Source organism: Carassius auratus, chromosome 21 (assembly GCF_003368295.1).
Source record: "Carassius auratus strain Wakin chromosome 21, ASM336829v1, whole genome shotgun sequence".
NCBI lineage: Eukaryota > Metazoa > Chordata > Actinopteri > Cypriniformes > Cyprinidae > Carassius > Carassius auratus.
The window spans coordinates 23,355,238-23,377,383 of NC_039263.1; the positions used below are offsets into that span (position 1 = coordinate 23,355,238).

Genomic DNA, 22,146 nt, shown 5'->3' on the forward strand with positions numbered 1-22,146 from the left:
AGTCATGTTAAAAAAGTTATGCTACGATGTCTTTATGTTCTCCTTTATCTGCAGAACCACGTGACACCCAGCTCCCCTTCTCTGGATGAAACTGGAGCTGATGGGTGGAGTTATGTTTAGTGATAAAGTTAGGTCGTGTCCACCCATTGATTCTGTGAGCAGAACCTCTTTTTGAATCCATCTTGGATCCTAACTGATTTAAAATTGCTGTTTATCAGACTGTGAGTATCCTTCATTTATTTGATCATATATCGGAAGAAATGTAAATCTGACAGTGTATGTGTGTAGGCTATAAATGCATTGACATCAAGTTCGAACACTGTACGATTCCCGACAGAATGAGTCTTAAGAGTCGGTTCATTTTAGTGAATCAAAAACAACCACTGTGTCTGCGTTTACTGCTATAACTCTCATACTGAATCCTAATAAATTACTTCCCTCGTGTCCGATTAAGAAGTAACTAGTTTTCGACTAGTATTTCACAAACTTGTAAAGAGGATCTTGTTTCTGTTTGAGCCAAATTGGCAACATAATAACTTAGCTTGTTTGTTTAGTATTGGAAATGTGATTATAGGATGCTTTTCTCCATCCATATTTTGAACAAATTAATTTTCTAAGTCTGACTCTTCTGAGGTGATACTCTAGACTATTTTTGTAATTATTAACAATTTATTGTATCTACAGCCACTTGCATCATGTGTAGAGAAAAGTCATAAAAATGTACTTGAGTTTACAATTAATCATAAGGTTTCATGACCAATTAGCCATTTGAAAAAAAACACCCCAAAACATAATAAATGACGTTCATATAACGTGTTTTAAATGTCTAATATTTATTTTATATGATATATTTTTAAATATTCATTTATTTTTGCATGTTCAATATTCCTAAATTTTAAATAACCCTTTCCAAAATATTTTTATAGCAAGGATTTTTTGATACTACAGAGGTATGAACTGTGTATTAAATAAGAACCTGATATGATTCCAGCCCAGATGCCAGATTCATTTAGATTTTATCCAGCTAGTAATCATTAATGGAGATGGAGTTTTGGTTTATTTGGTTTCTTAACAATTTAACATCCAGATCATCTCATTTATGATCTCATCAGAGCTCAGAGACTCACAAACACTGTGTCGGGGTTTTCTGGTCACATGACCCATGCCACTTCACTTTACATATCGAGACTAGAATAAAGTCTTTGGTCAGGATCCGTGAGGGTCGAGAGTTAAATCTGGAAGAAAAATTGAAATTACACGCCAGTCCACAGCAGAACAGAATTCTTCCAATTCTTTCAGTCTTTCTCATGTTATAGTGACTGCTGTGAAATGTAAATAATTTTACCCAAAATTATGCCAAACATAAAGGGAAAAAACAAGATTTAAGATTCTTAATGAACCTTCAGTAAAACTTGCTGGGGCCGTTTGCATGAATTGCTTAGTCTTAAATGTTTATGGTGTAACAGCAATGAGCGGATGGTATTCAACCATCTGTTCCATATGAATGAATCCTGACTCCCTAACACATTCTGCACTCAAAGACCAGATCGTGAGTTAAAGAAAAAACAAGGACCTTCATTTTACAACATCTTCCAACATAAATCACCACCCGGGCTCCACCATGGCGGCAACATTCTGGCGTGGATGAGAATTATAACACCTTGGAGACTATCCAGAAGATACAAGAGCGAACTTCAAGGGAAAGACAAACACCCGCCCTTTTCACTCACGGCGTTATCACACATTCCACAGAACAGACACACACACATTCACAAACAGGCACGAGCATTTTTGGCTAGCCCATGGACTGTTTTCCATAAAACTACCTCTAGATGTATTTTAATGTCTCCCTTTATGTGCTCAAATGTATGTATGTGGCATAGTAGAATATATAAATGTTACTGTGTGTTTAGTCAAACTTTATATTCATGTAGTTAGGAACAACCCTTGTATCTCTGTATACTTGATTTGCAAAATCATAGTTTTTGGTGTCTGTATAATCGTAAAAACAAGACATTAACGAATCTTGATAGCAAATTACAAAAAGATGCATTGTTTCCGAGGAACAATCTTGCTTAGGAAAAATGTTCAAAATCAGGGCGGAAATCAGCAAACAAAGAAGATTTTTCCCGCCTCAGTTTCTTACACTTCATTGGTTCATACGGAAAGACTTCGTTCAATTGTCTTCACGAGCCAAACGAACTTAAGTCTAATCATCTTTTGGCAAAGTTTACATTCACGTTAACCATCGAGCTTGTGTTTTTATTAAATCCCATAATTAGCTTGAATTGAATTGTTTTATTGCTCATTGAGATCGAAGTCCCTGAATCGTGTGATCTAAGCTACGAGCTTTGTTTTATATGAATTATTTCAGTAATCTTATTAGTACAGACACAGAAAATATTGTTTTTCCTGATCAGAAGATTAATATTTCTTGGAGTTTTTAAGAAGGGTATTTTTATTGAATTTGATGAGGAAGTCTCCTTTGATTACCAACCTAATCCTAGATTAACTTAAATTAAATCCAGTAAAGGTTACCTTTAAATGATTAAATATTCCCTCTTTGGGTAATTTAATATTTGGAAGCAATAAGCATGTTATATTCATAGACTTATAGAATATTCACTTCATTTGAGTTAATTATTCCCCAGAAAGTGATTGTTGCTACATGGCTTTTTAAAGTCAATTACAAAACGGTTGATTGGACCAATGTGAATTGTAAAAGTAAAGTTAATTACCTCATGGCTAAGTGCTAGTTGGTCAAACTGGTACATAAACCACAGTCTTACCATAGTGTTTCTGCAGTTGGCCCCTGGTGGGAGAGAAGTGAGATTTTGCATGAGGTACTCAAAATGTATTTCTTTCATTTCAGGTGAACTTTTTGTCAATCGTGGTTCATGAAATGACTCCAAATCTAAAGTTTGCCAGCTGTGCATGCATTCATTTTATTTGTTGGGATGCATTTACATCTGACTGTCTGTTATTTACATTTACATTTAATCATTTAGCAGACGCTTTTAACCAAAGCGACTTACAAATGAGAACAGTAGAATTAAAATCAGATCAACAAGAGAACAACAACAGTACCCTGACAAGTCTCAGTTAGTCTAGTACAGAACCCATATCCAGTTTTTATTTTATTTATTTTTTTATGAAAGACAATAAAAGAAAGAAAAGTGCTATTTGTGCATTTAACTTGACCATTGTCCAAATCCTGAAAAAAAAGACTCTTAAAAGTCAGAAACAAATCAGCCTTAGCAATTAAAGAATCAGATTTGCTTTAATTGTCTCTTATTTTCACACATTGAACTGATCTCTGATTGCAGCAATCATCCCTCAGTTATAGTGTATTTAAATGACTATTTGAGTGGAACACTTAAAGCTGGATGATAGAGAGTGATTGTGAGTGTTTGAGCATCTGCTAAATGAGCTCCACTGACTCCACAGCCGTTCATGAGAGTTTAAATCCTGGGGAATATTCCCATCTTCCCACAGCTGAAGAAGCAGCAAGCAGGAGGAATTACTCCAGGAGAAACTACTGACAAACTATTGGAAAGATGGAGTTTGAGGAAGAACCCTGCAGAATGAGAGATGAAGATCCAGAGGAACAAACAGGTTGGTGTTTCCCTTCATTCTCTTTAATGACTGGTGAAGTGCATTGAGATTAAAACTGATATACTTCTTTAAATAAATATTGTGAATTTAATTTGTTGGTTTTAGACTTGATGGAAACAAATAAAGACAAATGGCACCAATTTAAAAAATTTAATCTTTTCACAGATGAAGATGGAAAGGATGTCGGGCAAAAACAAGCTAGAAAAAATGGAGCCAAAAAACCCTTCACCTGCTCTGATTGTGGAAAGAGTTATTCGCGTAAACCAGACCTTAACAGACACATGAGATTTCACACTGGAGAACGGCTGTTCACATGCACTCCGTGTGGGAAAGTTTTCACAGAGAAAGGAAAGCTGGATGTACATATGAGAGTTCACACTGGAGAAAGACCGTTCACATGCACTCAGTGTGGACAGAGTTACATACATAAACCAGATCTTAAGAGACACATGAGAGTTCACACTGGAGAGAAGCCTTACACATGCACTCAGTGTGGGAAGAGTTTCATCGACACACAAACCTTAAAATCGCACATGAAAGCTCACACTGGAGAAAAACCGTTCACCTGCACTCAGTGTGGAAAGAGTTTCGTATCCCAAAGCTTTCTTAAAGATCATCTTCTCTCTCACACCGGAGTGAAGTCGTTCAGATGTGATCAGTGTGATAAAACATTTGCTACGGCAACAAACTGCAGAAGACATCTTAAAGTTCATGCCGGTGTGAAGCCTCACTTTTGTTCTTTTTGTGAGAAGACTTTTGCACATCTGCAAAAGTTAAAAGAGCATGAGCGTATTCATACTGGCCTGAAACCTTATGCATGCTTGGACTGTGGAAAGAGCTACACTACATCGAGTGGATTAAAAACACACCAGATGATTCACACTGGAGAGAAACCTTACATGTGCTCACACTGTGAAAAGTGTTTTGCTGTTTTATCATCTCTGAAAAGCCATGAGAGAGTTCATACTGGAGAGAAGCCGTTCCAGTGCTCTTCATGCGGGAAGTATTTTGCTTACCATCCAGGTCTGCACGCTCATATTAAAAAAAAGCGTTGCCCAAAGTTGCCCAAGTGAGAAATGTTTGAGATTCATCATATTTGGTATCAACTCTTGAAAAATGAAAAGATTTAAAATCAGTCAAGTTTGGCTATGGGGTTTGTTACTGAATTCTTTTATTGTGTATACGCCCTCTTGAATGTATTCTGATTGCATGTTTTGAAATAAATGAGAATTAAAAGGAACAAAAATACATGACTCACTCATTTAAGTCAAGTCACTTTTATTGTCACATCACCACACAGCACATGTGCCTTGGTGAGTGAAATTCTTTTGAGCTTGCTCCAGAAATTGCAGAAACAATTAGCATACAGTATAACCATACAGACTTCAACAGGTGAAAATGCAATATGCACATACATATAGTCAGTACACACAGTGTACTATTAGACATAATTACAGTGAACACTACACATTTTACACTACACAAAGAACGTACACGTTCTACGTTATGTAAACATATATACACATAAAAATATGCTAAGGTGCATGAGAGTGGATGTCCTGGAGGGAGGGAAACTTACCTCCAATAATGTGGCTGGCAGTTTGCATGTTAATGCCGAGGAACTTGAAGCTGCTTACCCGCTCCACAGGTGTCCTGTCGATGGTGATGGGTGAGTGTTCTCTGCTCTGTCTCCTGAAATCCACCACCATCTCCTTGGTTTTGTCGATGTTGAGTGAGAGGTGGTTCTCCTGACACCATTTAGTCAGGGTGGTCACCTCCTCTCTGAAGGCCGTCTCATCGTTGTCGGTGATCAGGTCTATGACCGGTGTGTCATCAGTGAATTTGACAATGACGTTGGAGCTGTGTGTGGCTGTACAGTTATGTGAGTACAGGAGCGGGCTCAGGACACAGCCCTGAGGAGCACCAGTGTCGAGGGTCAGCGGGAATGAAGTATTGTTGCCTATTCTCCAGGATCCAGCTACACAGATATCTGTTTAGTCCCAGAGTCTGGAGCTTTGCAACAAATGTGGCAGGCACTTTGGTGTTAATTGCTGAGCTGTAATCCACAAACAGCATTCTCACACAGGTGTTCTTAATTTCCAGGTGGGAGAGAGCAGTGTGTAGGGTGAAAGCAATAACATCATCTGTATAGGATCCAATGAGGCAATGTCATTTACTGACATATAAAGCGTTTTAACATTGAATTAATTTTATATTATATTTAAACATACTTAAAGACGATTAAATTGGTTATACCGATTGAATTAAATCCATGTTTTATTCAGAAGTGAAATATTAAACGATCTACTATTAAAAAGAGTAAATTAAATTTAAGGTCATCTGTGCTTTTATCTTATATGGTTATTTCTTATAGAAATTATCTTGAATGAAAAAATAGCGTCAATCCTTAGAATAATTGCATTTGAATTTGAAGTTATGACAATAATTTGAAAGTGCCGCACATTTGACCCTAGATTGAGAAACTGGTTTGCTATTATATGCCATTATGAGTTTTTGTTGCATTTACACAGTTTTGACCAGAAGGCGTCACCAGCGCGTGGTGTTTCCAGCGCCTTGAAACACTGAATCATTTTTTGCGAATTAATTGGTTAAATTGATTCGAAGCTTCGAAAAGGTAAGTTTATTGTATTCACTCACTATCGACTGGCGGCTTCTGTGTTCTCTCGCGCGAAACACGACGTTCTAAAAACGCGAAATCTTACGTTTTTTCCCCCGTCTTTTCCTCTGCTTATTTAAAGCTGGATGATTGAGTGTTATCATCTGCTCCACAGTCGTTTATGAGATTAAATCCTGGGGAATATTCCCATTTTGCCACAGCTGAAGAAGAAGCAATCAGGAGGAATTACTCCAGGAGAAACTACTGACATACTATTGGAAAGATGGAGTTTGAGGAAGAACCCTGCAGAATGAGAGATGAAGATCCAGAGAAACAAACAGGTTGGTGTTTCCCTTCAGGGACATCAAGATGAAAACTGACATAAAATATAGAAATACTAGCCTAGTAGACAACATTAGCCTGGACTTGTGCTTAATTAAGTGCTTAATTGTGTTAATTTTAGACTCAATGGAAGACAAACAACATCAGTTTCAAAAAACCCATAATTTCACAAATGAAGACGGAAACATTGTTTCACAGACTGAAATGAACTTCACATCAAAAAGGGCTCGCAAGGGTGCTGGAAAAGGTTCTCTCGCCTGCACCGAGTGTGGAAGAAGTTTCAATAATAGATCCAATCTTATGAGACACATGCGATTTCATGCTGGAGAAAAGCCATTCGCATGCACCCAGTGTGGAAAGAGTTTCGTTCTGAAAGGAGGATTGAATCGGCACCTGCAAGTTCACACTGGAGAAAAACCATTCACATGCACTCAATGCGGAAAAGGTTTCACATCCAAAAGCAATCTGAGGGATCATCTGCGCGCTCACGCTGGAGTGAGATCGTTCAGCTGTGATCAGTGTGAAAAAACCTATGTTTTTGAAACCAACTTAAAAGAGCATCTTAAAATACACACTGGTGTGAAGCCTTACACTTGCAGTTTTTGTGGAAAGAGGTTTTCCGTAGTGAAAAGCTTACAGTATCACCAGAGTATTCATACTGGAGTGAGACCGTATCTGTGCTTTGACTGCGGGAAGACCTTCAGTTCGCCAGGCAACTTAAAAACACACCAGAGGATTCACACTGGAGAGAAACCATACAAGTGCTCACACTGTGGAAAGAGTTTCTCTCATTCACCAACCTTGAGAGATCATGAGAGAATTCACACTGGAGAAAAGCCGTATCAGTGCTCCTCGTGCGGACAGAGTTTCGCTCGCTCCTCTAATCTACTGATTCATAAGAAAAAGCGTTGTCTGAGTGAGCAAAAGATTTTGTGAAACAGTTGCAAGATCAGTCAATTAAAGCTCTGTTAATGTTTATGTGTTGTTCAATGGTGTTAGAAACTCGTGCACTGAGGGTGAAAATGTTAAAATCATTCAGTTTTGGCTTGGGGTAGTTATGGTTAAATAGGTTTATTCATAGTGAAACCATTTATTATTTATAATGTTGTGTGATGTACTGATTTGAGAAATAAAAAGGAAGAAAACTCAAGTGTCTTATTAAATGAATACATTTACTTCTGATTACACTTGATCAAATAGTTTTACACACAAATCTGCAGTGGATCTTTCTCAATTTAGGCGAGACACTGCAGGTGAATAGGGTAAAAAAATTTTTTTACTAATCTTTGTCACCTTACTAAGTTGATTGATATGTTTAAATATGCAAATGAGGCTTTATTTGATGAAATATGTGCTAATTTACAAACTTTTCTAGTATAAAAAGTCAGATTCAAAATTCTTGTTATATTTTTTTGACATATTAGAGGCAGATGTTTTTACAGAGGGAGTTCTGTGTCTGTTTTTGTCACTCCATAATTCAGAAAATACTTTTGAACAGCTAGAAAACAATATATTTTCACAATTGTTAGGGGAATAAATTGTTGTATATAATCAAGAAAATCGTATATGAAGAAATCCCTCTGTAAAAACCGTCAGAATATACACAGGAATAAATATGTAATGTTTGGTGTGTGTAAGTGCCACTGAAGTGGAGATTTATGGCTCCATGTTGGAGAAAAAACAGCATTATTTATTACCCTGTGAGTACGTTTATGGAAATTGTGAGGAGGCACAGTTTAGGTAATGAGGAGCACCTGAAAAAAAATTCCTCATATTAAATTAATTTCTTCGTGTTTTTGAATACAGCAGTAAATGATGCTGTTATACATGTATATACAATGATGTGAGAATTGAAGAAATTATAGTTTAACAGTGCTGGAAATCTACAGCTCTTTTCTGATAATAACGACACTTTTCAGAAGACAAAGACTAAAAAAACTTTTAGAAAATAACAGTTATGTACAGTAGATGAACACTACACTCATTTGATGCTTGAGACTAGTCAGTCTGGTTACATTTTACACCATTTTTGCTCCCTTAACACTACTGTATAAAACTATAGGTTATACTATAAGTGCAAACTAGTTTTGATTAAATCTCAACACTGAAATTCTATCCACTGACATTTAACATTGATTTTGCCATACAATATAGTCACAGTCTAACTGAGATAATTTCAGTCTGTTAAGTAGCAGTGATACAGGTGAAATGTGTATTTATGTCAATGTCTGTGGATGCCCTTTTCAAAAAAAAAAAAAATTGTTTTGACCTTAATCAAATATGTGTGGTCTGTGTTTATGGCAACTCTTCAGTGAAATACCTGTTATACCAACTAATGTTTATGATTGTAGAACAATTCGATAGACACTGGACAAGGAAGTCAGGGGTGGCGAAAAAGGCTCTTTATTAACTCAAAATAAAACGGGATTAAAAAAAAAGTAAACTGCACGCACGCACGCAAAAAAAACTTGGCTCAGCTCTGGCTCTTCCTGCGATCCAGTTATCTCCACCTTTCCCCGGTCTGCTGGGCGCTTATTACTCCTCTCTTCACAATCACTGGAATTACAAACAGGTGTTAATCATAAATCATTTGCCCTCCTTATTCCCGTTCGTCCCCACATTCTTTCTCCCGCTGCAGCTTTCCGCCTTCCCACGCCCACCTCGTCACAATGATCATTTAAGATCTGAACTTATATGTTTATAGTATGTCTCATACCAGTTTTTTGGTCTCGATTCTCAGAATAACTTGCATTAGTTTCCTTAAGAAGCTGTTATATAGTTTGCAGTTGAATATGTTTTCCTCTTGATGGCGCCATTTGTTTTGAATTTTAACTTTGTGATCTTTAGGTCTTTTTGTCTGACTCCCCACACCCATTATCCCTTACCGCCCCATAAAATAAAATAACAATATGTTGGTGATCCTCAGTGCAACAGGTTTGGAGATGTTTAGGTCTTGACGCAGACCCTGCGCTTTAGCATACAGGAAAATACATGAAGCAGTTCCTTCAAATTGTAGATTTAATGTTTTCCCTTTAGTTTTGACCAGATACATGCAGCCTTACTGAGCAGAAGAGATTTGTTTCAAAATCCATAAATAAAAATAAAAAAAATCACTGGCTCCTTTTGAATGGTGGTGTATATTTTAGCCTATATTTTATTTATAATATATTTTAAAAGCCTGTATATAGCCTACGTACTAACTACATTTTATTTTTATATATTATACGTATATTATAAAATTACATTGCATGAGCCAGGTACTGTTAAACTTCATTGTAGGCTACATTAGGCCACCTTTGTTTTATAAATGTCACTTGACATTACTGACATTTGATTGGACTGGACTTCAAGTATCATTATTATTAGTTTTCCAAGGCGCAAACAAATAAAATAATAATAATAATAACGTGCTAATCGTGTCTATTGTTTTAAACGGAAGCCGCGTTCTATTTCTGACGCACTGCACGCGCTACAAATAGACGCGGAAAGTTCGCTTTGATGCATCTACTGTAGTTAGAACATTGCAGATCATTTTATTTTGCAAGTCTCCGCTCATACAGCTTTGCTGTAAACTTGCCTTGACCTAAACATCCCCAAAACACCTCCTTTTTTTGTTGCTTTTTTTGCTTCTGACTGAAGCAAGCAGTCAAAGCGGCATTACGTCACGAGAGTGTGGACTCAGAGGAAGACCACGAGGATTTTTGGGCTGAGATTTGGGACAGAGCCGATATCTGCTGTACATCAGACTGTAAGTAGCTTACATTAATTGTAATATTTGCTGGAGAAATCTAAATTTGAATATTTATTAATTTGATATAGCTTGAACAGTGTCTGATTTATGAACGACACTTATGACTCTGTTCATTTTAGTGAATCAATCAGTCATGGCAGGCAGAACCTGATTTTACCAAGTGAGACATGTTCCTGGGACAACATCTTTGTTGTCCCTGGAACAACATTGTGATTAACCAATCAAATTTGAAGAACCATTTTATAGATTTTGTGAAGTTTACGCTTAAAATCACTGTTTGTTGCCTGTACATCAGTGTCATTCATCTATCATTTCCTCTGATTTTAGGGATTACTCATGGTTAGGTTTAGGTTTAGGTGTAGGGAAATGGAAATCTATCAATACTGACATTTATATTGTCTGGTTGTTTGTATACACAGCAACTTGTGAAGATTGTAAGTTGTGCAAAACAATGTAAGGAATGCATGAATTGTTGTAAACGTGCTGGCAATTTGTGCAAAAAACTTAAAGCTGGATGATTGAGAGTTATTGTGAGTGTTTGAGTAATCCTAATAAATTACTTCCCTCGTGTCCGATTAGAAGTAACCTATGTTTTCCGACAAGTATTTCACAAAACGTGTAAATAGGAAATTAGATCTGTTTGAGCAAAATAGGCTACTTAATAATTTAGCTTGTTTGTTTAACATTGGACATTTGAGTAAAAATGCTTTTCTCCGTCCATATGCTGAACAAATTAATTTTCTTAGTCTGATTGTTAGGAGGTGACACACTAGACTAGACTATTATTATAATTATTAATAATAATTGTATTTATTGTATCTACAGCCACTTGCATCATGTGTAGAGAAAAGTCATTAAAAATTAATTAAGTTTACAATTAATCATAAGGTTTCATGACAGAAAATATGTGAAAAAACACCCCAAAATATATTAAATGATATTCATATAATGTGTGTTAAATATCTAATATTTATCGTATATTATAAATTTTTAAATATTCATATATTTCTATATGTTCAGTATTCCTAGATTTTAAAGATCCCTTTCCAAAATATTTTTATAGCAAGGATTTTTGATGCTAGTTTACATCCAGATCATCTCATTTATAATACAGAGCTCAGAGACTCAGATTGTGTCGGGGTTTTCTGGTCACATGACCAATGCCACTTCGCTTACATATCCAGACTAGAACAAATAAATCTTTGGTCAGGATCCGTGGGGGTCAAGAGTTACATCTGAAAGAAATATTTAACCGCCACTCGACAGCAGAACAGAATTCTTCAAATTCTTTCAGTCTTTCTGATAAATCATATACTGTAGATTTTCTTAACGAACCTTCAGTAAAACTTAGGGGCCGGTTGAATGAATTACTTAGTCTTAAATATTTATGGCTTTTTAAATCCAGTTACAAAACAGTAGATTGGACCAATTTGAATTGTAAAAGTAAAGCTAATCACCTCTTGGGTCAAACTGGTAACTAAGCCACAGTCTTACCATAGTGTTCATGCTCTTAAATGTCAGAAACAAATCAGCCATAGCAATTACAGATTTGCTCTATTTGTCTCTTATTTTCACACATTGACACATTGAATATATCTCTGATTGCAGCAATCATCCCTCAGTTATAGTGTATTTAAATGACTATTTGAGTGAAACACTTAAAGCTGGATGATTGAGAGTGATTGAGCATCTGCTAAATGAGCTCCATTGACTCCACAGCCGTTCATGAGAGTTTAAATCCTGGGGAATATTCCCATCTTCCCACAGCTGAAGAAGAAGCACGCAGGAGGAATTACTCCAGGAGAAACTACTGAAATACTATTGGAAAGATGGAGTTTGAGGAAGAACCCTGCAGAATGAGAGATGAAGATCCAGAGGAACAAACAGGTTGTGTTTCCCTTCAGGGACATCAAGATGAAAACTGACATAAAACAATACGTCTAAAACTATACATTAGATTGCTAAATAGAGGTTTACTTGCATTAACTTTTGTCCCTTTCAATTAATATTATATTGAGGAATACATTTTCTATTTAGAATTGATGGAAATAAAAACTTATATACATTTTTTTTCACAGATAAAGCTGGAAACAATATTTCTCAGACCAAAAAGAATTTCACGCAAAAACGAGCTGAAAAAACTGGAGTCAAAGATTCAATCACCTGCTCCGAGTGTGGAAAAAGCTACTCGCGAAAATACGAACTTAAACAACACATGAAAATTCACACCCGAGAGAATCTGTTCACATGCTCTCAGTGTGGAAAGGATTTTGTTGACAAAAAAAGCTTGACCAGACATCTAATGGTTCACACTAGAGAAAAACCGTTCAAATGCACTCAGTGTGTAAAGTGTTTCAGAGACAGAAGCGCTCTCAAAGATCATCTGGATGCTCACGCTGCAGTGAGATCATTCAGCTGTGATCGCTGTGATAAAACATTTGTCTTGGCATCACACCTTAAAACACACTTTAGAGTAGTTCATGCTGGTCTGAAGCCTCACATTTGCTCTCTTTGTGGAAAGAGTTTTGCTCGACCGTACTCATTAAAAGAGCACCAGAATATTCACACTGGTATGAAACCTTACATATGTGACTGTGGGAAGAGCTTTACTGCACAAAGTAATTTATTAGAACACCAGAAGATTCACACTGGGGAGAAACCTCACAAATGCTCACATTGTGGAAAGAGTTTCTTTTTCTCAAAGGCCTTGAAAGATCATGAGAGAGTTCACACTGGAGAAAAGCCGTACCAGTGCTCTTTATGTGGGAAGACTTTCGCTCACTACCCCAATCTGTTTGTTCACAAGAAAAAGCCTTGCCCACCGGTGTTTAAGTGAGAGAAACATTTGTGTAACTGGCAAAATCAGTCCATCATATATTCACACATATAAATATATATATATATATATATATATATATATATATATATATAGAAGTGATGCATATTTAAAAGATGGTATTATATTGAAATGTTAATGTGCTGTTATTATCTCTCACAGTCTGCATGAACATATGTTAAAAATCAGTAGTAGTTTATGGTTGCTTTATTATGATTATATTGTTTATTTTATCTATTTTCTTTTCATCTTTGTGTAATTTGAAATTAAAAGCAACAAAAGTATTTACACAACTCTTTTAACAGATAAATGTACTTTACTTTTCATTAAATGTTTAACATCGTATTCATCATAGCTTTTTTACTATGTGTGTGTCTTTTACTGTGTGTGTGTGTGTGTGTGTGTGTGTGTGTGTGTGTTTGTGTGTGTGTGTATGTGTGTGTGTGTTTACTGCATTTATTTTCATCAAGCAATTCAGGAGGAGATTCTGCCATCTAGAGGATAAAATACGAACTAACTTTTAAATCAGTTTATTTCAATATAACAATCAACCTCTAAAAAGACATTTATTGTAGGAAAAAATAAATACCGGTGAAAATCCACGGTTCTCTGTACCAATTTCGGTACCAAAGCAAACACAAAAATATGCTAATTAAAAAAAATAATAACTTTTTAGCACTAAAAATAAAACCAATGGCATTCTTTATACTTATTTACAATTTTGTTTGAAGTTTTTCTACAAGTAATTATGAAAAACAGTTTAACAAGTTAATTTAATTTGTAATGTAAACACATTTTATTTTTGGTAACTAAAGGGGATTTGCTATTAAAATTAAAACATTGAAGAAATATTGTGATTTATTTCTTTAAAAAAATATATTTTTTCAACAGTAGTAGTAGCAGTAGTAGTAGCAGTATCACATACATTTTACTAAACAATAGTAATATTTCTAATATTTTAACTGAACTTAATACTGGTGGTGATGCTTAAGATATTTTTGGTCATTAAGGGATTATGTAAAAAAAATAGTAATAGATCATATTAATTATTATTAAAAGATAATACTACTACTAATTCTACTATCATACTAATGTATATACAATGCACTATGAATTGATGAGCTGCTGGGTTCATGAATATTAATCACGTTGTCTGCGTTCGGTCAAACTGATTTGCTGAAATCAAAACAGGGACGGTACTATTTAGCGCCAGCCAATGAAATCACCATTTGCGCATTAGCTCCGCCCACTACCGGAGAAACCGGTCCGGTACAGGTTCGCTGTGCGTCCATTGAGATTAACTGATCAATTCAGATCGCTTAATGGAGAGAGAACTCTGAAGCTCAGATGCTGAAATTAATTCAAGCCTCATGCGCTTCAGTCTTTGTAGTAAACAAACCCGCACGTCTCTGCCATTCATTAATTCCCACAGAGACGCGCAGAACACGGATTCATATTTCAAACAACTTTTGCGTCTTAACATTTACAGATACTGGTCCATACGGAGATTTGATTTGATTAATTTATGCTAACTAAATTTTTTAATAAAGAAGCAGCTGTGGCTTTGTTGTAGGTTATTTTATTTATTTATTTATTGTAGAAAAGTATTTTCCTTTAGTTTCAGTTACATCTTTTACCACTAGAGGGTGCATATGTTCCATTTTACTGATACCTATACACTGATATCTTCCCTTTGAGACACTGAGCATATATATCACAAGTACTGGGTCACGGTGAGCAACCGAACTTTAAAGTTGTGTGCGTTCATGCAGAAAAGTAAGTTTATTTTGCATTCTCTAGCGGAAACATGAATGTTAATAATGTTGATGTCATTGTGTAGATGATACACTAATCTTGTAAGTTAAGCGTATATTTGCACAATATTCGGTTATTTGTTAATCTGTGCTGGGAAGCTAACATGCTAGCATCACAGACACATGCTGCAATTTGTTGTTGTTATTTTTACATATAAATCTGGATCTGTTAGCTATTTTGAGATCGTTTTGATATGCTGTGCTATCATGGTTGTGAATTTGTCAGTAAATTTAAGACCATTGATGATTGTTTACCTGCATCTGTTCAGATTGGAAGTGTTTAGCAATTTAAGAAAGTTAATGGAAAGACTGTAATATTCTTTATAACTAATTTTTTATTTCAGACCATAAATACACGCACATACAGACTCCAATGCATTTTGCCTGTATAACTTAATGCTCACCAGTGTGGATTGTAAAAACCCAACTCATTAAGCTTTCTTGGATGTTACTCTCTGAGCCCTTTACTCTCTAACCGGAGTCACCAGTTTTCCAATGTCTATCAGAACAATCCAGAGGTTCCACCTCTACATTTATTTTTGATTGCTGTGGCATGTCAACTGAATTTAAGACTGCTAAGTAATTGCTCAAGTTTCTTTTGATGATGCAAGCATTTTTCTGAAATGCATCAGAAATGAAGTACACACTAATGGTGAAGTTGCATGACTGTATTAGCACTCTGCTTTAAAACTATTTGATTGATGAATAGAGTTTTGAGAAATGGCATGAAGGTTCTGTTATTAGTGCAAAAATGATTGTAAATTTGATAACGTGTAGATAACAACAATCATATCATTGTAATTGAAGTTATAGATCAAATGTAAGAATTTTAAATGAAAGATGAAGTAATGAGTTTACCTAATTCCAGTTTATTCTTTATTTTTTGATTTTTTTAATACTTAAAGTACTTTTTCTAAACTCTTAACACAGCAACACCTTCATCACACACTTAGCCAAATAGTTAATGTTCTATGGGTAGCAATATTCAATTTGGAATGTAATATGCAAAATTACAATGTATTATGTAACATGGCAATGCATTTGTGTAATTTACACTTTCCAATACATTTATGCAAATTTTTTTGTGCAATAATTTTGTCACAGTTTTTGCTTGAACATGTTACACATCTAATCATTTCTTTAATACATTTTAATTTTAATTTTGCAACTTATAAAGCGTTAAAAGTAGTATTCATTTTACATAGTTATATGAAATGGCAAATGGAAATTATGTATGTTTATTTTCATTTTGCACCAAACGTTGCACAAATGTATTGGAAAATGTAAATGTCAATACACAAATGCATTGCCATTTTACATATTGCATTGTCATTTTGCATATTACATTCCAAATTGAATATTGCTACCCATATGCTTCCATAGCATTTAGCGTCTTCAGCTGAAAATGTATTGATTTACGACATGCGGTCTACGCCGCTAGTGGATAAATGCGTGATATGTGAAAAGATATGTGTGCTCCACCTGTGCTAATTATCTGACATGCTTCTCCCAAATCTTGTTAATGAAACCACATTTAAATCCTGGGGAATATTCCCATCTTCCCACAGCTGAAGAAGCAGCAAGCAGGAGGAATTACTCCAGGAGAAACTACTGACAAACTATTGGAAAGATGGAGTTTGAGGAAGAACCCTGCAGAATGAGAGATGAAGATCCAGAGGAACAAACAGGTTGGTGTTTCCCTTCATTCTCTTTAATGACTGATGAAGAACATTGAGATGTAAACTGACGTAGAGCACAAAAGCAGTCTCAAGTCACTGAGTTATATTTGTAGCAATAGCCAACAATACATTGCATGGGTCAAAATGACCTTTTTTCCTTTAATGCCAAAAATCATTAGAATATTAAGTAAAGATCATGCTCCATGAAGATATTTTGTAACTTTCCTACCATAAAAACTTATTTTTTTTGATTGGTAATATGCATTGCTAAGAACTTCATTTGGACAACTCTAAAGATGAATTATGACCAGTTTTGTGGTTCAGGGCCACACATAACAATACATCTATACTAGTGGACTCAGCAGTGAAGTATATTTTTGCTCCGTTGTGTTTTTATTTTGTTTCACACTTTTTGATCATTTAATGTTTTGCCTTTAGACTCCGAGAAAGTGAATAAGGACAAGCAGCTTCAGTTTCAAAAACCTTATGTCGCAAATAAAGATGGAAACGCTACCATTTCACAGACTGAACAGAATTTCACACCGGAAAAAAAAACTGTAAAAACTGAAGTCAAAGGATCTTTCACCTGCACCGAGTGTGGAAAGAATTTCACTACTAAAGGAAACCTTAAAGTGCACATAAAAACTCACACTGGAGGAAAAAAGTTCTCATGCACTCTATGCGGAAAGACTTTTGTACACCAATCCAAACTCAAAATACACATGAGAATTCACACTGGAGAGAGGCCGTATACATGCATTCAGTGTGGAAACAGTTTCGTTGTTAAAGGTCACCTTAATGATCACATGAGAATTCACACTGGAGAAAAACCTTTTGCATGTTCTCAATGTGGGAAGAGTTTCCGGTGCAAACACTTCCTCAAAAATCATCTTCTCTCTCACGCTGGAGTGAAATCATTCAGCTGTGATCAGTGTGATAAAACATTTGTTGTGGAATCATGTTTAAGAAGACATCTTAAAGTTCATGCTGGTGTGAAACCTCACATTTGCTCTTTTTGTGAAAAGGCTTTTTCACGACCATGTGCTTTAAAAGAACATGAATGTATTCATACTTGTGTGAAACCTTATATGTGCATTGACTGTGGAAAGACCTTTGCTACACTGAGCATCTTAAAAACGCATGAGATAATTCATACTGGAGAAAGACCTTACGAGTGCTCACTGTGTGGAAAGAGTTTCACTCGCTCCGTATACTTGAAAAATCACGAGCAAGTTCATACTGGAGAAAAGCCATACCAGTGCTCTTCATGTGGGAAGAGCTTCACCAAGGTGTGTAATCTACAGCGGCATCAGAAAAAACATTGCACAAAAGGTATCAATGGATAATCTTTCCTCAAGTTTACATGAAGTTAAGTATTGTATTCAACATTGCTTATTAGCTAAAAGCTCATTCTTCTACCTAAAAACAGAAAAACATCTGGTGCTGTTTTTATTTAAAGTGATTCTTCTCATAATATGGAGATCCACAAATGCACCCTGAGAAAAGATTACATTGCTCAGGAAAAGTGAATGTGATCTGTGCAATTCAGCAGTCAACTAGGCTTACATCTTATAGTTAAAATATGTAAAAGATTTCAGATCACACATTGTATGGTTGGTTATACCTTGTATTTTGAAGCACAGTTTGGTAAAAATGTAATAAACAATTGAATTGTTGTTGTGTCTGTGTGACTAATTGGAGGTTCATTAGCATTGCTTTGACAAAAATGTTTAAGTGACATTAATTCTGTCAATGTATGTACAAAATCCAAACAATGGGGAATATGACTAATTGTGAAGGCTACTGCAATGTAAAAATGAAGTATAACCACTGCATTAAATTACAAACCGAGATTAGCTTTTATTTTATTAGGAGTTTCACAAAAGAAAACATTGTTTAATTCTACCTGTCGTTTCAAGGTCATGGTTTAATGTTGTGTTGGAGGACAACAATCATTGCTAGTGTTACGAAGAAAACATGTATGATGTGTTTTAGTGAAATTAACTGCTGTACTAAAGTGGTTTAGAGAACCGTTTTGAAGAGGTGAACTAAATATTAAGATTGGGATTTGTACCGGTAGAGGCATACATTATTTTACAACCCCCTTTGCAAATGTTTTATTGACTATCAAATGCAATTAAAGCAATAAAAAAACAATTAAATAAGAAGTGTCCGTATGTGTTTTTGAATTGTTTATTAATTTTGTTTGTTTCATGGAGAGCTTGTCTAAACAAGCCAATAACGACTACTCGTCTTTTTAATTGGACTACACAAATGTCTTATTGTCTACAAAATACTACAACTGATTCTAGATCAGGTTAAACATTTTAAGCTGGTGCAATGGTTCGCCGTTGTAGTGACGTGGCGTTCATGAGTCGTTCAGATTGAACGAATCTTCTGTATCACTCAGGATTCGTTCATTTCGTGTTGACCCCGCATGCGCAGATCTTGATAATATAAACACGTGGCTCCGATAGACTTATCGATTCACTATTCAATGAGAAACCGTTTCCTAACGAAAGCTGTTTGTTCAGTGTAGTTTAGCCTCCCATCTATTGACAAACAAACTATTCTAAGAGTAAGCTGCAGCTGCAACATTGTTGCTTTTTTTTTTTTTTTGGTTAAAAGTTGCCAAAAAGTGTTTCATCAGAACTTGTTCAATAAGGGAGGCCTTATAAATTCATGGAGTGTGGAAAAGGTTTAATTTAGAAATCAAACAGTAACGGACACATGAAAGTTCACACTAGTAGCAGCCAGTGTGAAAAATGTTTCTTTGACAGAAGAACTAAATGAGAATTCACACTGCAGAACATCTGTTCACATGCACTCAGTGTGGGAAGAGTTTCTTTGTCAAACAAGAACTTGATGTGCACATGAGAATTCACACTGGAGAAAGATTATTATATTTTAAATCTAAACACGTCCTGAAAAAACATCAGCTCTCTCACTCTGGAGTGAGATCATTCAGCTGTGATCCGTGTGATAAAACTTTTGTGTTCGCATCGAACATGTTAAACTTCATGCAGGTGTAAAGCGTCACCTTTGCACTTTTTGTGAAAAGAGCTTTACACAACCGTACAGTTTACAAGTTCATCAGAGCATTCACACTGGTGTGAGACCTCATGTGTGCTTAGACTGTGGAAAGACCTTTCTTACATGATTTAAAAAAACACCAGAGAATTCACACTGGAGAGAAACCATACAAGTGTTCACAGTGTGACAAGAGATTCACTGATTCATCAACCCTGAAAACCCATGAGATCATTTTATTCTTTCTTTTTACCTAAAAATTGCACCAGATGTATTTCAGTTTATAATTCTACAGTGATTATTCTCATAATATGTGGACTTTAAATACACACGAAGAGAAGATCAGATTGATCAGGGAAAGTGAATCTGTTTTGTGTCTCTGGCAATGCAGCACAATTTATTCATGCATTGTATGTTACGTGCATTGTAGCCATTCAATGGCTACTACTTTGATACTATAAATTATTTTCTCTCTCAGACACAATAACGATTAAACATTACAGATCAATTTGAATGTGTACTATTTTCTTTTTAAACTGGTAAACATCATAATACAGCAATTTGCTACATTTCTACATGGAAATATATTCCAAATATAAAAAATACTATCAAAAAGATGGAATTTGTTTCAATAGAGTGATTTAATCTTAGAGGGTAATTTGTTGAAATTAATAGTGAAGTTTAATTAATTTACAAAAGACATTTAGAGATGTTTTTGTTGTTGTTTTTTTGAGGAGTTCATTTGTTTTCATTAATTCTGCACACTAGCACAAATAGAAAATGCATTGAAAGGACTTTGAATCACATTTTGAAAATAGAATATTATTATTATTTTTTGCATTTAAAGAAATCGTCTGTACACTTTTAGACTAAAATAAATAAAAAGGAATAAAATGTATGTGACATAATCTAATTTTTTTTATTACATGAATGCAAGGGGTTACTCTTACAGAAGAACCACATGCAATACATGTTTAATCACATGCATCGTGCTCTACTGTTTGAAATACAATGCTAATAAAACCAAAAATACACTAGATGATTTCCAGTTCATATTTGTTAACAATATGAGAGAAGATGAAAGCTGATAGAAATTAACATGCAGCTAAAGAGATTACTTTTTTTTTTTTTTATGAGACAGTCTGGTCCACACTCCAGACCAGGTGGTGGCTGTAATGCACCAATAAGTTGTTTGCAAACCGCCAGTAAACCCTAAAAGATGAAGAAACTCGATATGAGCAATTTCGGGGGTTTTGGAGTGAAAACCTGGCAACCCTGCGCGGCGTGCATCTCTCGGCGATCAGTTCTGCGCAGCTTTGGTTTATCTCGTACGAGCCTATTGTTGTTTATTGGCAAACAAGTTTACAATTAGCCGATAGTCTGTCGATTCATTAAATGATACGCTGTTTTCTAACAAAAGCTGTTTGTTCAGCGTAGTGAAACTAAATGCATACAAAAAACGGCGTTGGTCTCCTTCCCTGCGTCCAGCCCATAGTGTTAGCCGTTGTGTTTTTTGGTTAAATGTTGTGTATCTTCCAGTGTTTGGTGCAGAGAGCCACGCTTAATCACAACTTTAATGTGCATTTTATACTGTTTTATTCAGCTCTTGTGGTGAAGAACCCTGCAGAATGAAAGATGAGGAACAAACAGATTGATGTTTTCCTTCATTAACTAGCTATAATTATTACTGATGAGGAACATTTAGATGAAAACTGAAGTGTGCATTATATATTTATATATATGGGAAATATAAGACATCTGTAAGTGAAATGAATAGGCTTATGTTGTTTTTAGAGTCCATGGAACTGAAAGAAGACGAGCATCATCAGTTTGAAAAACCTCATCATTTTAAAAATGACGATGGAAGTGCACAGAATTTCACACAAAAACAAGCTAAAAAAAACTGGATCCGAAGGATCTTTCACATGCATTCTGTTTATGTATATATGATGTCAACATTGGGAGAACAAGAGATTTGATTATGACAGCATTTCGTTGAAGAATTGGCTCAAAATCTGCTTTGATTCTGTAAAATCTGACTTCTATTGCTGTGATCAGATGGCAACTTTTGTTTTGTGGAGTTGTTGATCTTCTTCCATCTGTTGTCGACTTTGACTGGACAAGTTGAGAGTCTATATCATTTCTTAAAGACCCATTAGAATGAATGGCTGTGCAGACTGGTCTCTTAGCAAATGATAAAGTCATGTTAAAATATGAGTATCAGATTTGATCATCAGGCATTTAGGGAACGTTTATTTTCTCATCTCTCAATCGTCATTGTATTGCGACGCTTTATGTTCTGCAGAGCTATGATTATAAAACCAAGCTTTTAAGTGAACATGAATGAACATCAGAATATGTGTTGACAGAAATGGCAAAAAACTTTACTGAACGTGCACAGTCAACAAGACAGAAAAACAAGTAAACTGGCTAGAAAACACACACTCACACACCTATGTGCA

The 22,146-nt window shown here is 35.4% G+C and overlaps 3 protein-coding genes across 9 annotated transcripts; all 3 read left to right on the forward strand.

Moving 5' to 3' along the window:
- Positions 1 to 144: 144 nt before the first annotated feature.
- On the forward strand, positions 145 to 7,710 carry LOC113039002 (gastrula zinc finger protein XlCGF7.1-like). 5 transcript variants are annotated; one of them, XM_026196858.1, is made up of 3 exons: positions 145 to 221; positions 3,448 to 3,615; positions 6,696 to 7,710. In XM_026196858.1, the coding sequence occupies exons 2-3, from the start codon at positions 3,558 to 3,560 to the stop codon at positions 7,508 to 7,510; spliced, it is 873 nt and encodes a 290-aa protein (XP_026052643.1). In that variant the 5' UTR covers positions 145 to 221; positions 3,448 to 3,557; the 3' UTR covers positions 7,511 to 7,710. The 5 variants fall into 5 exon arrangements, with proteins under 5 accessions (XP_026052643.1, XP_026052639.1, XP_026052640.1 ...); XM_026196854.1 differs by lacking the exon at positions 6,696 to 7,710 and adding an exon at positions 3,781 to 4,868; XM_026196855.1 differs by lacking the exon at positions 6,696 to 7,710 and adding an exon at positions 3,781 to 4,868 and having other exon boundaries at positions 153 to 221; positions 3,496 to 3,615.
- Positions 146 to 13,203, forward strand: LOC113039005 (gastrula zinc finger protein XlCGF7.1-like). Of its 3 annotated transcripts, none has more exons than XM_026196862.1 (3): positions 146 to 221; positions 12,045 to 12,212; positions 12,404 to 13,203. In XM_026196862.1, exons 2-3 carry the CDS (start codon positions 12,155 to 12,157, stop codon positions 13,159 to 13,161), a joined length of 816 nt encoding a protein of 271 aa, XP_026052647.1. In that variant the 5' UTR covers positions 146 to 221; positions 12,045 to 12,154; the 3' UTR covers positions 13,162 to 13,203. The 3 variants fall into 3 exon arrangements, with proteins under 3 accessions (XP_026052647.1, XP_026052648.1, XP_026052649.1); XM_026196863.1 differs by having other exon boundaries at positions 12,093 to 12,212; XM_026196864.1 differs by lacking the exon at positions 146 to 221 and adding an exon at positions 10,043 to 10,322 and having other exon boundaries at positions 12,093 to 12,212.
- Positions 13,204 to 14,851: 1,648 nt separating this feature from the next.
- On the forward strand, positions 14,852 to 18,790 carry LOC113039012 (gastrula zinc finger protein XlCGF7.1-like). The gene is made up of 3 exons (XM_026196869.1): positions 14,852 to 14,937; positions 16,544 to 16,663; positions 17,093 to 18,790. Exons 2-3 carry the CDS (start codon positions 16,606 to 16,608, stop codon positions 17,998 to 18,000), a joined length of 966 nt encoding a protein of 321 aa, XP_026052654.1. The 5' UTR covers positions 14,852 to 14,937; positions 16,544 to 16,605; the 3' UTR covers positions 18,001 to 18,790.
- The last annotated feature ends 3,356 nt before the right edge of the window (positions 18,791 to 22,146 follow it).

Bases quoted from the DNA above. Each gene is read 5' to 3' on its own strand.
- LOC113039012 (XM_026196869.1), top strand. From the start codon at position 16,606: ATGGAGTTTGAGGAAGAACCCTGCAGAATGAGAGATGAAGATCCAGAG. The intron at 16,664-17,092 runs GTTGGTGTTTCC...TTTTGCCTTTAG, and splicing joins AGATCCAGAGGAACAAACAG to ACTCCGAGAAAGTGAATAAG.
- LOC113039002 (XM_026196854.1), top strand. From the start codon at position 3,558: ATGGAGTTTGAGGAAGAACCCTGCAGAATGAGAGATGAAGATCCAGAG. The intron at 3,616-3,780 runs GTTGGTGTTTCC...ATCTTTTCACAG, and splicing joins AGATCCAGAGGAACAAACAG to ATGAAGATGGAAAGGATGTC.
- LOC113039005 (XM_026196862.1), top strand. From the start codon at position 12,155: ATGGAGTTTGAGGAAGAACCCTGCAGAATGAGAGATGAAGATCCAGAG. The intron at 12,213-12,403 runs GTTGTGTTTCCC...TTTTTTTCACAG, and splicing joins AGATCCAGAGGAACAAACAG to ATAAAGCTGGAAACAATATT.